Here is a 16103-nt window from a genome sequence, read left to right as displayed (position 1 = left end):
ACGGCACTTTTCAGACCGAAACAGTAATGCTCATTACTGCTTCACGAAAGAAATAGGCGCCGTTGTACCCATAATCTAGCCGGCATGCTGTGCAAAAGGAGCCTCCCACTGGTAAATCTTAAGTTAATCCCACTGGTGTCTTTGTTCTTATTGTTTTAATCACGCCATTTTTATATCATGGTGTCCGATACGGTTTTTTTGCTTGTTTTGTATTTAAAACGCATTAATTATTATTAGTATTAAGTATTTTAAAACGCATCGTTATTTTCATTAAATAATTAGTTTAGACTTTACTCAATCTATTCAATGATATAAAGATTAACGGCCTTACAAATAAAATTGGCATAAAGTAATAACCAAGAATATGTAAAATGTTTACAAATAGACATTTTGCTTACGAATGGTTTGTTCTGACGTATAACGTTTCCCGCGGTTATTTGCAAGGCAGCTTGTCATTAGGAAAACTTCAGAATTATCATTGTACTGACAGTGTTGTCAACGATATTGTAAACATTTTGCGTTTTCTTTGTTTATCATCAGTTATAACTTTATACAAAGTTTATTTTTAAGGCTGTTAGAGTCGTATTGGCGCCCTGCTACTTCCGACGATCATAACCACTCTGTGACACACGTAGTGACTAAACAGTCGGATCATGACATATCGTGTACCGTGATACAAATTGAAGTTATCTGTTGCTAAAAGTAAACAATAATCCATAAAGTTCTATCTGTTTAACGAAACTTACTGAACTAATATCTTATGCTTTTGACAGTTTACCTTCAAAGTTATATGTATATATCTTTATTATCTATATGCAGAAGCATATAATTGGCATTTAGAATTATGTTTAATTGGCTGATTTGTAAATGATATCTGTGAAAACTTGTAAATAGCCTACTATGTAAATATTTTCTAATCTATTACTGTATTTAGATGTAAGTTTTCCAATTTCAAAAAAATAAAATATATAAGTATGAATTTACCAAGATTTTACCACAGTTAATTGAAAATTCAGTCAATGGTCAATTATTCTATTAAGAGCAGCGGTCAGACATACCAGCATGCTCGGAGGCCGAAAACATGTCTCACATGTCGTTAAAAGCGCCGTTGCCGTTGCAGTGCCGCTTGAGCCCTCGCGAAGGATGTCTTCTCCGAGTTCGAGTAAAAATTCTTTAGTTTGTTACATTTTTGATCTTTTACGTAAATAAATATAGTTTACAAAAAAAAATACGCTTTTTTTAGAAATCTGAACTAAAAAACAGAAAGACGATAGATGAAAATTATCTAACTTAACAAAAATCGTATTTTGCAAATCGAAAAATGGAATAATTTAATCAAATTAATGTTTTGTCATTGGTCCTCCATTAATATACGAAGTTTCAATGAAATCTCGTCAAATGAGTCGGTTACAAACAAATGTACATACAGGTGAAGCTAAAATAAAGCGTGTAAAAAAAAAAAAGGTTATTGTCATCTTCTGACATAGAAAATAATATAAATTGTCGAGTGTTTGTTTGAACTTTTGCAGGATGACAATGCAGACTTTTATATTGGTACAGAATGGAAAAGAAACATATCGATATCTCTTGAATAGTATTTCCCCAGCAATAACAAAACAAAACACAAGGTTAAGGGATGCCGAGATGCTGTAAGCCCGATCTATGCCGCGCTGCCACCGCGCATGAAGAGCCAAATAGGAAAGCTCCATTGAAGTATAGGCTGCCCCGACAAGTCAGAAAAAGGGTTTTAATACCAACGATAGTACCTTTTTGGAAAGGTGGAGTTTTGATCAGAATAAATGTCACAATGAATTTCTTGGCACGTTACATAGTTTACACTAATATCAACAAATTTCACTATAGTTAATCAGGTCCGGTATACGATCGTTCTCTAAGTGTGTAAAGTTTACCAGTGGGAGGCTTCTTTGCACTTGAATGCCGGCTAGATTATGGATACCACAACGGCGCCTATTTCTGCCATGAAGCAGTAATGTGTAAGCATTACTGTGTTACGGTCCGAAGGGCGCCGTGACGACGCGACGTTAAAGATAATAAGACATGATTCGAAGATGTTAAGACATCTATGTCTCAAGATGACGAGCGCAGTTTTAGTGCCGCTCAGAATTTTTGGGGTTTTTCAAGAATCCTGAGCGGCATTGCATTGTAATGGGCAGGGTGAATCCATTACCATGTGCTGAACGTCCTGCTCGTCTCGTCCCTTATTTTCATAAAAAAAAGGTCAGCTTTAACTGATGCTGATGTACTTAGATCATTTATACGACTAGATAGACTATGACTATTGTAAAAACGTTGAAAAAAAATAGACTTTCGAACTAACCTCTATTTTGAGCAATTCACGCACACTAACACCAACCCCCTTATTCATAATGGTCCGCTAACTTTAAACAGCCGCTAAGGAGTATTTTTTCTCATTCTGACTCAGGTCAATAGAAGAAGACAGAGTAAGAATTAGCAATGCTTTAAGTTAGCAGACTATTATGAATAAGGGGGTTAGTGTCATACAAGAAATACATGCAAGAAATTAGAAATACACTGGGATCACATATCATCAGTAAGTATTTTGTATTTTATTAATTTCAATGTTAAATAACATGAAGCGTATGTTACAAAATTTGAAAGATGCCATTGAGTGTCAAGATGCCAGGCAAGCATCTAATAGTTGCCCTATTAAAAAAGCTGTTGTTCTTAGGTAGTGCGGTATCAATATGGACGGCAGCGGAGACCAATCTTTAAACTTAGGTTAATACCTAACGATTTCAGATGCCAATATGGCAGATTTTTTGCGGGAGTCTAAATAAACATTTACATAGCTGCATTAGCTGTTTCTGTGAATAATAATAATGTTGTCATATACATTTTTGTCCCACTAGGTATATTTATACATTTTAATCCATTATTATCAGTGTCAGTAAGGGTGTACGAATACATTTATCGATATCAGGCTACTATTTGTAAGTAACGTACGATCCAGGCGTTCATGGTAAATGATAAAGTCTCCTGGCGTAGTCTACGAGCGTACTGGTCACCTGGTGTTAAGTGATCATCGCCGCCCACATTCTCTTGCAACACCAGAGAAATCACAGGAGCGTTGCCGGCCTTTAATGAAGGTGTAGGCACTTTTTTTGAAGGTACCCATGGCGTATCGTCCCGGAAACACCGCATAAGGACGATCGTTCCACAGCTTTGTAGTACATGGAAGAAAGCTCCTTGAAAACCGCACTGTGGAGGACCGCCACACATCCAGATGGTGGGGATGATATACTAATTTGTAGCGTGTCGTGCGAAGGTGAAATTCGGTGGCAGGAATCAGGTGAAACATCTCTTCGGAACACTGTTCGTGATAAATGCGATAGAAGACAATGAATCGACGTCTCTACGCAACGCCAAGTCCAGCCGTTTAAAAAGCACTGGGTCCCCGACAATTCAAGCTGCTCTTCGTTGCACGCGGTCAAATGGATCTGATACTTGGGTGTGCCAGACCAGAGATGTTTGAACATTTTGACAATTGAACAATTTATTTTCAATTGAATTGTTGTCAGTAAAATTATAGAAACACCATTCTGAGCGGCATCGCTCGTTATTTTGGATCATAATATAGGGTTATCTCATTAGCCCAGTAATTTCACTTCCTACAACGAACGCCCTTCAACTGAAACACAATACTGCTTTACGGCAGAAAAAGACTACGCCCAGGTGGGACCTGGCCGGAGCGCAGCGTAAAGAAGCCTCCCACAACAGTAATGACAGCGTTACAGGAAACGTTAATAAACAATAATATATAACATAATTCTTAAGGCCATTATAGATTACTCATATTGACAATATTATTTTACAATAGTTTTACAACAAGATATATTACAGAACAACTGCCTCTTGTGTTTCTTATTTACTGTGTGTATGTTTGTGTGTGGGTGTGAAAGCGTATGTGTGTGGTTAGTAGATAACCATATGTATATATTTTAAACAGATGAGTAAGGCACTGCTTTAGACTGGTGTAATTTAATAATTTCACGCTTCAATTTATCCTTTTCTAACATGAAGATATCTAGAATATCATAGTTATTATTGTAATTATTTTGAATCCTGCAAATAATCGAGTTTTTATAATAGTTCGCTTTGGTACGTGGTGCAACCAGGAGTTTCGTATGACGTGTTATAAATTGTGGAACATTACACGATAGGGCACTTAATATTTCAGAACAGTTTGTATTGCCTGACAATAAAGAATGTAGAAACATTACATCTTGTTGGTTTTGGCGGAGTTCCAGTGGGTCTATATTAAAAAATCTACATGCTTCATCGTATGACGTGTAGGGATGATATGCTTTGTAACATAAATATTTTAGGATTTTTTTTGTACGGTTGATTTAAACAATTTAAAATTGACTTAAACAATTTAAAATATATATTATTCTATAGACCATCAAAGTAGTAACACCCTGTATAATAATTTTTAAACAGAATGTTTTATAAACATCGACTACTTGACAGGAGCGTCCAGACGTGCAGTGGTGTCCGACCGGTGTCCACGAGTCTATTCCCGGTGATAATAATTTATAGTGACTTTTGTCATCATATACAATAACCAAGGTAAGTTATGACGTATCGAACGAATTATGTTTTATGAATGTGAAACCATTAAACTGACTTAGCCGTTGAGTTTTTAAATAAGAGTTATTGACCATACATTGTATGTAAATATATGTTTAATATAATCACGAAAATTTAGGTTTTATTTTATATTAATATGTTTAAATATTCAATCAGTTAACTGGCTACATACAAACTCTATTAAGTAATAGCAGATTAAAAGGTTGCTGTCAATTATTGTGAAATATATTTGGAAGAATTCTGTGAATTTAAAATATGATTTATTTGATCAATTAAATAAATTATTCAATATAAATTAAATTTAATATTTACTTTTTTATGTAATTGAAAAGTCATAATTAATATATTTAATGAACAGCACAGGACCATTTACGTAATATATATATAAAGTGTGTCCTGATGTTTGTTTCCAGTGAACTCCTAAACTAACCAACCTAGGGACTAGCTGACCCAGCAAACGTTGTGTTGCCATATAAAGTAAAAATTCAAAATTTAAAAATTTTGCACCCTTTGTCTAATGTATAGAGGATAGATCGACATATTGGTTGTCAAATGTCAAATATTACGGTTAGGTTCAGAAATTTAATTTATGACAAAACTTAAGATTTATCAATCTACATAAAAATTATCTGATAGATAGGTAACAACTGTACTTAATCAACCAACTATTTGCTAGAATTAAGTTTATTTTTTACCTCCTGAGAATGTTAGAAAGATTCTAATAAGTTATTTATTTTGATCTATACTTTCAATTTGATTTCTGAACGACGGGGGACACAGAAAAGTAAAAAAAAATGTTTTTATTTAATCCCGTGCATTTTCATATTTAAACCTTTCTATTTCACCTTTTAAACCTTCTCTAGACTCCCACAAATAATTCAAGATCATAATTAGCCAAATCGGTCCAGCCGTTCCAGAGTTTCAGCGAGACTAACGAACTTCACTTTTATAAGTATAGATTATTACATCATGGAGTGCAGAGACTTGAGAGATATGATAGTTTTTTTTCGATTTGGGACTCATAATTATTTACAATATTTGCTTTGTATGGGCATATTTTCTATGAGAATTGACGCACGGTTTGACAGTACCACTGTGAAACAGTTTCATTATAACAACAGGGAGCATAGTTTACGAAATAATTCATGATGTTATGAAATATTATTGACAAATTAATAAAAAGCAGTATTTTATTTATTATATACAGAACAAGTCTGTCGGGTCAGCTACTGTTATTATAAAATAATAATTTTTTTTTTTTGTTTTTTATTACTGAGTACGATTAGATTAAATAATTTTTTAGCTTTTTACCATGTTAAGGTGCGCTATATCAAATTAACATCCTTATGAAATCTTTCCTAATGAAACCGGTTTAGATTATATTTTCCATGTGACAATTTTTGGATGGCTAATACAAATAGATACCTTATAACCTCTTTTTGACAACTTGTCCTGTAGTAGGTTTGTGTTTATGGTTTTCTATCAATTTAAGGTCATAAATATTTCTGTAAATAAGGACGGGTGAAATGAACACATTTCGAACTACAATTATTCGGCATTCTGTTTAAATAGGTAGAATTGATATGTAGAGTTCGGGAAGCCTATTACATGGAATTCGAGAGAAGATCATTGTGGAGAGAGATCATCATTCTAGATCAAAAGCCTTCCCCCGTATCTGTGATGTTTGATATGCATTAATAAGTTAGATATACTGGAAGATGGTGATCAACCGTCTTCTATCGGTATACCAAGAACTCAGAGATCATAATGATTTTGGAAAGCAAAGTATAGCAATGGGTTAAATCTAATCTGCTACTGCGCCTACGTCTAAGAGATGAAGAAAGGAATGTTCAGTCAACAGAAATGCCTGAATTTGTGCGAAATATTGTGTGGATCAAATAACAATAATATAAGTTATAATAAGTATGTTTTGCTATTAGTTATTATTAGTATCGAAATAACTTAACAGTAGCCTCTTCAGAAATCTCTCAAATGATCACGTAAGTCTTGCCCACACACATGTAGCGACAGTTGGCAAGCTAGCTAAACGTCCATTTTCTGTTTCACTCGCATGCGTAACATAATCTTTCTCTTTCGTCCAATGACGTTCTATGCTGTACATATAAGGACATATCATTCGCAGTCGCAGATAGCGGAACGGCAAAAGTGTGCTTAAAGACAATGTAAGCACACTGTTCTCCTTAGTGGTGTGTCAACTGTCACTGTACGAATCGAACTTGAACTTAATATATGTTATGCATTGCTGCTTAGTTACCAAGAATATTATAAACAACAGGAGAAAATGCGGCAATGTATACATTTAGCTGTCGAAGCTTATGTTTTTATACGATGTGTTTTGTCTATTTGTATAGAAAATCATTGCTTTCGTCCCATAGAAAGATAAAAACCGGAGTCATCTGCGTAGCCGGAAAAATAAAGGATCTAATTTAATCTGCCATTGTAATAAAATATCATTTGTAGCCTCATGACACCACAATATCATAAATAATCCAGCAACCTCTGGTCTGGTGCACCCCAGTATCTGCTCGATCCATTTGACCGCGTGCAACGTAGAGCAGCTCGAATTGTCGGGGACTCAGTGCTCTGTGAACGGCTGGATCACTTGGCGTTGCGTAGAGACGTCGCTTCATTGTGTGTCTTCTACCGCATTTATCACGGGGAGTGTTCCGAAGAGCTGTTTAACCTGATTCCTGCCGCCGAATTTCACCATAGCACGACACGCCACAAGTTAGGATATCATCCCCACCATCTGGATGTGTGGCGGTCCTCCACAGTGCGGTTTTCAAGAAGCTTTCTCCCTCGTACTACAAAGCTGTGGAATGAGCTTCCTTGTGCAGTGTTTCCGGGACGATACGACATGGTACCTTCAAAAAAAGCGCGTACACCTTCCTTAAAGGCCGGCAACGCTCTTGTGATTCCTCTGGTGTTGCAAGAGCATGTGGGCGGCGGTAATCACTTAACACCAGGTGACCCGTACGCTCGTTTGTCCTCCTATTCCATAAAAAAAATCCAGCAATTTTGCTTCACTACTTCTTATGTAAAGCTACATCTAAAACAGAACATAGTTTACGGTATAACTAATAGTCGCTACTTAGATATAGAATTGATCTACGCTGCACTCCAACTAGATACCGCAGGCGAAGTCGCAATGTGCGGCAACTAATACTATGCCCAAGTGGGCGCCCTCGAGCCAATCTCGAACACGTTGACGTGCCACATGTACCGTTAAACTTTGCTAAATATTAAAACTAACATGCCGGGTTGCGTAGTGAAACTTTGTAAAAATAATACCTACGACAATAAATTACTATGATACTATAACATATCATCAGTAAGTATTTTATATTTTATTAATTTCAATACAAAATTACATGAAACATATATTACAAAATTTGAAAGATGCCATTGAGTGTCCAAATGCCGCGCACACAATCATCTAATAATCTAAAAATCTATTGTTCTTAGGTAGTGCGGTATCTAATTGGAGCGCAGCGTAGACCAATCCTTAATATAAGGCTTTATTATTTACGCGGAATTGAAATTAGCGTATTTGCATACTTGTGACGTTTTTTTTTATTATAATTACGAAAATAGAGAATAAAACTACTTCAATAGTGATTTATTTAGTATTTTAATAATAATTGTTAATACATTCACGTTATGTGGTACGAAATGCATGCACATAAATTAATTTAGTTTTTGACGACACTTATAAATATTTACTGAGGTCAGGGGGTTAAAGGAGTGGAAACTATTGTTATTTGAATTATAAAACAATTTGAATGTCAACTTAAATATATTCATGTGCGTAGAGGTAGGTACGTATATTCAATAATATGTATATATATATATATTATAATCAATATTAATTAATTTTTTTATAAAATCAATGACACATTATCTACCTAAGTTCAATGCAGTTTTACTACTCTATAGCTTTTACTACATGAACTCATGAATGAATCGTAATTTAGGCATAAATCACAGTGTACGGTAAAAAAACATATCTGATGAATTAAATGTATTTTTTCTGTAAAAATACGAAGCAATTAGCAAATTAGAGTTATCTCTTTTTCGCTTGCAATAATTGCATTTACTATCCTTCTTTGACGTGTAATCGTAATGTAGTGTGCTAATGCAATGTTAAATTATTCATGTGTGCGTTAGTGTATCATTTTCACACACTACTCAAGAAGAAAACTTCTCGAGTAGTGTTGTGACATTCAACTACTTGCAAGTTTTATGATTTTAAGTCTAAGGATGATGTCTTGAATTAAGGATTGGTCTCCGCTGCGCTGCAACTATACTATAGTGCACTACCTAAGAACAATAGCTTTTTTATTACGGCAACGATTAGATGCTTGTGTGCGTGGCATCTTGACACTCAATGGCATCTTTCAAATTTTGTAACATACGCTTCGTGTTATTTTACATTCAAATTCAAATTCAAATATTTTTATTCAAAACAGGATGTGAAATCAATTATTGAAAACCAAAAATCTACTACCCATTGCAAAAATTAAAGTAACATTTATAAAGTAACATTGTACAATTAAACTTATTATTTAATAGCCTGAGGGTGGTCGCTCCATTCCCAATCATTAAGAAAGTCATTTATGTTATAGTAACATTTTCCACACAAACGTTTTTTAACAATTCTTTTGAATAACATAATAATTTTGTTTTGAACATTTTCTGGGATCCTGTTGTAAAAGCATATACATCGCCCCACAAAAGACTTGCTAACTCGACTTAGTCGAGTAGTAGGCATTATAAGCTTATGTCTGTTTGTAATTAATAAAATACAAAATAATTACTGATGATTTGGGATCCTTGTGTCTTGATTATTTCTTGTAGTATTATTTTAACAAAGTTTTACTACGCAAACCGGCATTTTAGTTTCAATTAGTAGCAAGTTTAACAGACATCCCAGAATATGTAGCGCACAATCAAACTACCTTCTAGAAATCCAAATGTTTTGAGTTTTCTTAGTGTTGATTCCGCCAATATTTGTCTTTTAAACAATTGGACACGTGTTTCGCCTCTACACGAGGCATCCTCAGGACATTTTGACTCGCCAAAATCTGGCACGAGACCAGACAGTCCCAAAACATTTGGATTCTAGAAAATCAAAGAAAATGTAATAATTGAACGCTCACATAAACATGGGTGTCTCAACAATAAAGCCAGGCGATATAAACTCACTATTTTATACTATCAGCCACTCTCAGCGCTCGTGAAATGCTGTTTTACCGTTTCACTCAATGGTCCTCATTTATTTTGATGCTGAGAGCGGAAAGCGGAGGCGTGAAATATACACAGCACATTTAGTTATGTTTTGATGTTGCTCGGAAATATTCTAAACTAGCTGATGCCCGCGACTTCAGCCGTGTAGATAAAGGATTTTTAAAAATAATAAGCGAGTTTGGAATTGAAGATTATCTCATGTCCTAATCCAGTTCCGGTTCCCGTTTTCGCTTCCGTTTCCAACATATTATATGAATCTTATTTCGAGGAAGATTACTATGGCAAACTAAACCTACTATTGGTATAGATATAGCTCATCGACGTGAATTTTAGTTTTTCACAAATCCCGCGGGAATCATGGATTGTAGTCCATCTCTATGTCCTTTCCTAAGTACCAATTTCATCAAAATCAGTTCAGTAGCTCCGGCGTAAAAGCATAACAAACAAACTTACATTCACATTTATAACAATAGTAGGGATATTTGTCGAGTCGGTTATAACTTAAAAAAATTGGTTTGTATATTAAATTTGAGTCAGGCAAGCCTTTCAGAAACAAAGAAAAGTGTTAAATTAACTTCAACCAAACTGGATCGCTCATTTACGAAATTTGAAGACTGCTAAAAGTTTTATAAAAATCGGTTTAATCGATTTGAAGTTCATAGGGAAACCTGCACATACATACAACCATTTGTATAACATTATTTCCTATTAATCATGCTTATGTATATTTTATAAGGAGTGTTAATAAAAATGTAAAGGAAGGTATATATTAAAAGTAAATCACAAACATACATACACAACACACTCACACACACGCACTCCCACCAAACCGCACACGCACAAATACCACGTCTTATTATAAATATTGTAAATCCATTATTACTAGTAAGTGCTACTATAGTATTATTATAACTAACTTAAGTTCTGTGGATATTGTGATGTTTTAAATAAAATATCCGGACAACCGAGCCTTGCTCGGATTTTTAAGAATGTACAAACTTGAATTAAAAAAAAAAACTAATAGGACATCTGGATTCAAACCGGGTCTTCTGCTTTCCGGATCACCCAATGTCCCATCTGAGCTACTATAGTCTTGTATATAGTGTCGAAATTTACCTTTGTATTTTAAAGTTATTGTAGCTGTTTCTCATTAAAAAGGATAAAACTACATTTTTTTAAATTGAAACCTAGATAGATCGATTTATCGCCCCCGAAACCCCCTATATACTAAATTTTATGAAAATCGTTGGAGCCGATTCCGAGATTCCAATTATGTATATATATATATATATATATATACAATAATTGCTCATTTAAAGATATAAGATATATCTGTAACCTATCCATTTATTGGCCCCGTGACATTTCTTGAAGACTGAGTAGAATTGCGTACGCCGCCCTTCACCTGTAAACACGTCATGTAGTCATCATTATCTTCTGCGATCAAACGATATCAACGAGGTCCGTTCCGTTCAGTGATAATAATAATTAACAGCATTAAGTCAAAGTCAAAGTCAAAAAATCTTTATTCACTGTAAAACTTTACAAGTTATTTAGTGCAAGTCAGGATGAAGTACAAAAGTTACAATAGCATACAAATGAGTATAACAATATTCATTAACAAAATTTAGAACATTAATTCCAAATATCTTTATCATTTAATATCTTTATTATTATTATTATTATTATTATTATGTTTGTTTCGAGTTTTGACACTGTATCACTATTCTTTTTAAATTGGCTAATATTTTTATGGGCGTATAGGAGGTTCTCGTATATGTACTGGCAGTGTACTGTTATAATATTTATTTCACTAAACTTTTCTCTCAATGCTTCCCTTGAACGCATTTTATAGACTGCTCGAATTGCTCTTTTCTTGAGCACATATATATTTTCAATATCTGCAGCCCTACCCCACAATATAATTCCGTAAGGCATGACACTATGAAAGTAGCTGAAATATACAAGTCTAGCCGTTTCAACATCTGTCAGCTTGAAGTACTTGAAGGCCGGCAGCCCAGGTGTTGCAGATGTCAGATCACTTGAGTAGATTGCCCGTTTGCCCCTCTTTGAAAAAAAAATTAAAGAAGCACAGATCTGGTCTGTTTCCTTTAGTCGGGATGGCGGGATGGATCAGACAGCGGCGAATCTTTTCACCGTCAAGCTGTTATGTGTAAGCATTAGATACTTGTGTTTCGGTTAGAAGGGAGTGGCAGATTGTCAAATTACTAAACTACTAGGATTAAACAGACATCTTATATGTAAACAATATGTTATGTTCTTAAAGTGATAACCCTCACTTCTAGGATTAATACAAAAATAAAATTTGAAAAACAAAATTTTATGAACGATGCGGGATTCGAACCCACGACCTCCGGCGTTCCGTGCCGGTGCTCTAAACAACTGAGCTAACCGTTCGAGTACCCCTCGTTATAAAATTCTGTTTTCTTTGTTCAACTCTCAGGTTGTGGCTTCATCTACAGGATCTACTTTACAGTTGATAACCTGCTCAACACCTATATTTGCATATTAAGTAATTGACTTGAGATGTCGCTCTTGTAAATCTAAACAATATGTTATGTTTTTAAAGTGATCATCAAAATACATTTGATTAATGCTTTAATACGAGTTGCTTTCACTTAGCTCTGACGTACGTGACGGTGTTGTTAATTTCAGAAAAATATTATAATTCAAACTTTTCACCAACAGATGGCGCCTATCCCAGTAACGGAAGACAGGTTGACGTCAGGACACCGGCTGTCTCACCCTCCGCCCGGTGAAGAGGTCCTCATCACTGGCGTGTCTGGATATTTCCCGGATTCAGACTCAGTGATGCATTTACAGGAAAACCTTTTTAATAAGGTACGTACCATAAAGAAAATGAAATTTTTCTGAAAAACTAATGTCGCTTGCTCAGCAAAACTTGTATGAGATTTATGGTATGAAGCACGCAGCTGTTGTCAAGCGCATGCCACTCTCTACTTCTCTATTACCATGTCGGTAAAAATAATTATAGAGCCGCAATTTGTATTGAGCTTAAAATATTGAATAAATTTTATTTTTAATTTAATAATAAATCGAAGTCTCATTTATTGATCGATCATCATTGAGAGCATATTTAAAGAAATAAACATCTTAACTGTTGTTTCTAAATATATTCTTGATAATGTTATGTATGTACATAAGCACATAAGGGATTTAGTAGAAACTGCCATAGCCATAACGTTAACACCAGGGACAGACAAAAACTTATAATGCCTACTAGTAAGTATTTTGTGGGGCGATGTATATGCTTTTACGACAAGATCCCAGATAATATTCAAAACAAAATATGTATTACAAAATTCAAAATAATTGTTAAAAAAACGTTTGTGTGGTTACATCACTTAAATGACTTCCTTAATGATACCACAGATTGAGAATGGAGCGACCGCCCTCAGGCTAATAATAAGTTTTATTGTATGAAATTACAATGTAACCATATTTTTTTTGAAAAAAAAATCCTGCTGAATTTCTTGCGCCATTTCTTCTCAGGTCTGAGGCATACTTATTCGAATGGTGGTTTTCACTTTTAATAAGGTGATATCATATCCTATTTTGAATAAAAAATATTTGAATTTTAATTTATAAGTTCCCATCACTTGAACCATGGCTTAGAATAGTGATGTACACAGTGTCAATACTCGAAACAAACATAAACTCGCAATTCCATCTACTAGGCTCCGTAAAATTGCTAAATCTTTTAAAGTGGATTGTGTTATATTTTATAATAAACTCCCAAATGAAATTAAAATATTACCTATTAAAAAGTTTAAATGTATCGTAAAAAATAAATTAACATCTAAGGCCTATTATAATGTGAAAGATTATTTAAAATATAAAGAGAGTTGGAATTAATGTTCTAAATTTTTTTAATGAATATTGTTATACTCATTTGTATGCTATTGTAACTTTTGTACTTCATCCTGACTTGCACTAAATAAGTTATAAAGTTTTACAGTGAATAAGGATTTTTTCGACTTTGACTTTGACATGGTTAAGCATATTCTAAATTTAATTCCAGGTTGATTTGATTTCGGGCGACGCCCGGCGATGGAAGCTCGCTCACCCAGAAATCCCTCAAAGGACTGGCAAGATCAACAATGTAGACAAGTTTGACGCGTCGTTCTTTGGTGTTCACTACAAGCAGGCACACACGATGGATCCTATGTGCAGGATACTGTTGGAGAAGGCGTATGAAGCTGTCATTGACGCAGGTATGACCGAGTTGAGATATATAGATACTTTACGGCGTAACAAAAATAAAGAAAATATTAAAATATCTCATATTAATCATGAAAAAAATACCTACGCAAAAGGCGCTATCATCGCTTGAAGCGATGTGTCCCAGGCAACCCAAATGATATTACATTTTAATTTAGTAAAGATAATATGAAGTGGAAGATATTTTTTATATTCAAATGTTCAAATACTTGTAACCGTCGAATAGAGTTGAATTCTACTCTACTGGGAAAATATATCTTCTGTTTAACATAACGAGCGCAATCCTGGTGATACTCAGATTTTTAAAGGCCTCGTATATTGAGCAGCTATTGACGATATACATACATATCTTTATCTATTTAAAGTCCAATTATAAATTGGATAAATAAAACAAACAACTGTAGGGCACTCAACAAATATTTAATTGAACCAAACATCCTCTCTCATAATACCGGGATTACAAAACTGCTGAATCATGTTGTAGCCAAATGAAAGCAAAATATTTTCATGTTTATTTGTCCGGAATACTGATAATCGCAAATACGTTTTAGGAAATTATTCTTAATAAAATAACTATATTTATGTAGTTTTTGCGCTGACTTTAACCACAAAGTAGGGTTGGATACTTACATATTAACTTTAACTGAAGAAAATAATTCATTCGAACGTCAACTCTCTCTATCTGTTCGTAATATATTGGTGGTAAACGATAGCCAAATTCCAGGTTATTAATAATTATACACAAATAAAATTTGATAAACAATTTTTTTTTATGAACGATGCGGGATTCTAACCCGGCGGCGTTCCGTGCCGGTGCTCTAACCAACTGAACTAACCGTTCGAGTACCGCCTCGTTATAAAATTCTGTTTGCTTTTTGTTCAACTCTCAGGCTGTGGCTTCATCTACAGGATCTACTTTACAGTTGATAACCTGCTCAACCCCAATATTTGCATATTAGGAAATTGACTTGAAATGTCGCTGTTCCAAATCTAAACAATTTGTTATGTTTTTAAAGTGATAACCCTCACTTCTAGGATTAATACAATAAAAATTAAAAAAAATAAAATTTAATAAACAAAATTTTATGAAAGATGCGGGATTCGAACCCACGACCGTGCCTTAATCCTAGAAGTGAGGGTTATCACTTTAAAAACATTACATATTATTGATAATTATTATAAAAGTGTGTGTTACATACACACTTATGTAGGCACATAATAAGTTATACTTCTCTGGCATAGCAAAACAAATATATCTCCAAACCTGTCAGCTGTTGTTATGTGTTAACAGTGCTAAATGAATTGTAATTATAATAATTATTATATATTATTGAATATAGTTATCACTTCACACTATACTAGATTGAGGTTTAAAAGACTACCATCACAGAGTCGGAATATCCTGTCGATGCACGCGTGCATTGTGTTAAAATTCACTCTTCAAGAAGTTACGTAAATTGTTGACAGTGTACTGGCCCCTTAACATGTCATAAAAGGATATTCGGAGAAGTAATTCAGGCTACCGGAAGACACAGAGTTTGTAGGCCCCCCACAAGATGGATCGACGATCTGGTCAAGATCGCCTGAATACGTTGGATGAGGGCAGCGCAGGACCGATCGTCGTGGAAATCGTTGGTGGAGGCATTTGTCCAGTGGACGTCTTCCGGCTGATGATGATGATGAACTTAGGCTAACCTTAAAATGAATGAAAGTTGCACTCCAAAAGCTCTATAGAATTGCGAACGAAATCAATGGTATAATTAAATAAATTAAATCTTAGGTTATTAATAGTAAAGATATATTATTTGAAATAAGTTCTCTAATAATTCTGATAGAATACGGCCAGACTGTTCGTTTCCATTCTCGCTAAAATGCATTTATATTATCTGTGCTTGCTCGGCGCGAATTCGTCCGCTTTTAGAATTTCAATTTGAATTTCG

General features: G+C 34.4%; 1 protein-coding gene across 1 annotated transcript in view; it reads left to right on the top strand.

The window, feature by feature from the left end:
* The first annotated feature begins 4504 nt into the window (after positions 1-4504).
* Positions 4505-16103, top strand: part of LOC126974161 (fatty acid synthase-like) — a 72228-nt gene continuing 60629 nt past the window's right edge. Inside the window, exons 1-3 of the mRNA XM_050821595.1 lie at positions 4505-4611; positions 12610-12762; positions 13964-14156. Of these exons, the coding sequence (XP_050677552.1) occupies positions 12610-12762; positions 13964-14156 (346 nt within the window). The 5' untranslated portion in view covers positions 4505-4611. The remainder of the gene's footprint in view (positions 4612-12609; positions 12763-13963; positions 14157-16103) is intronic.

This window comes from Leptidea sinapis, chromosome 31, assembly GCF_905404315.1.
Source record: "Leptidea sinapis chromosome 31, ilLepSina1.1, whole genome shotgun sequence".
NCBI lineage: Eukaryota > Metazoa > Arthropoda > Insecta > Lepidoptera > Pieridae > Leptidea > Leptidea sinapis.
This window is presented reverse-complemented; position numbering and strand designations above follow the sequence as displayed.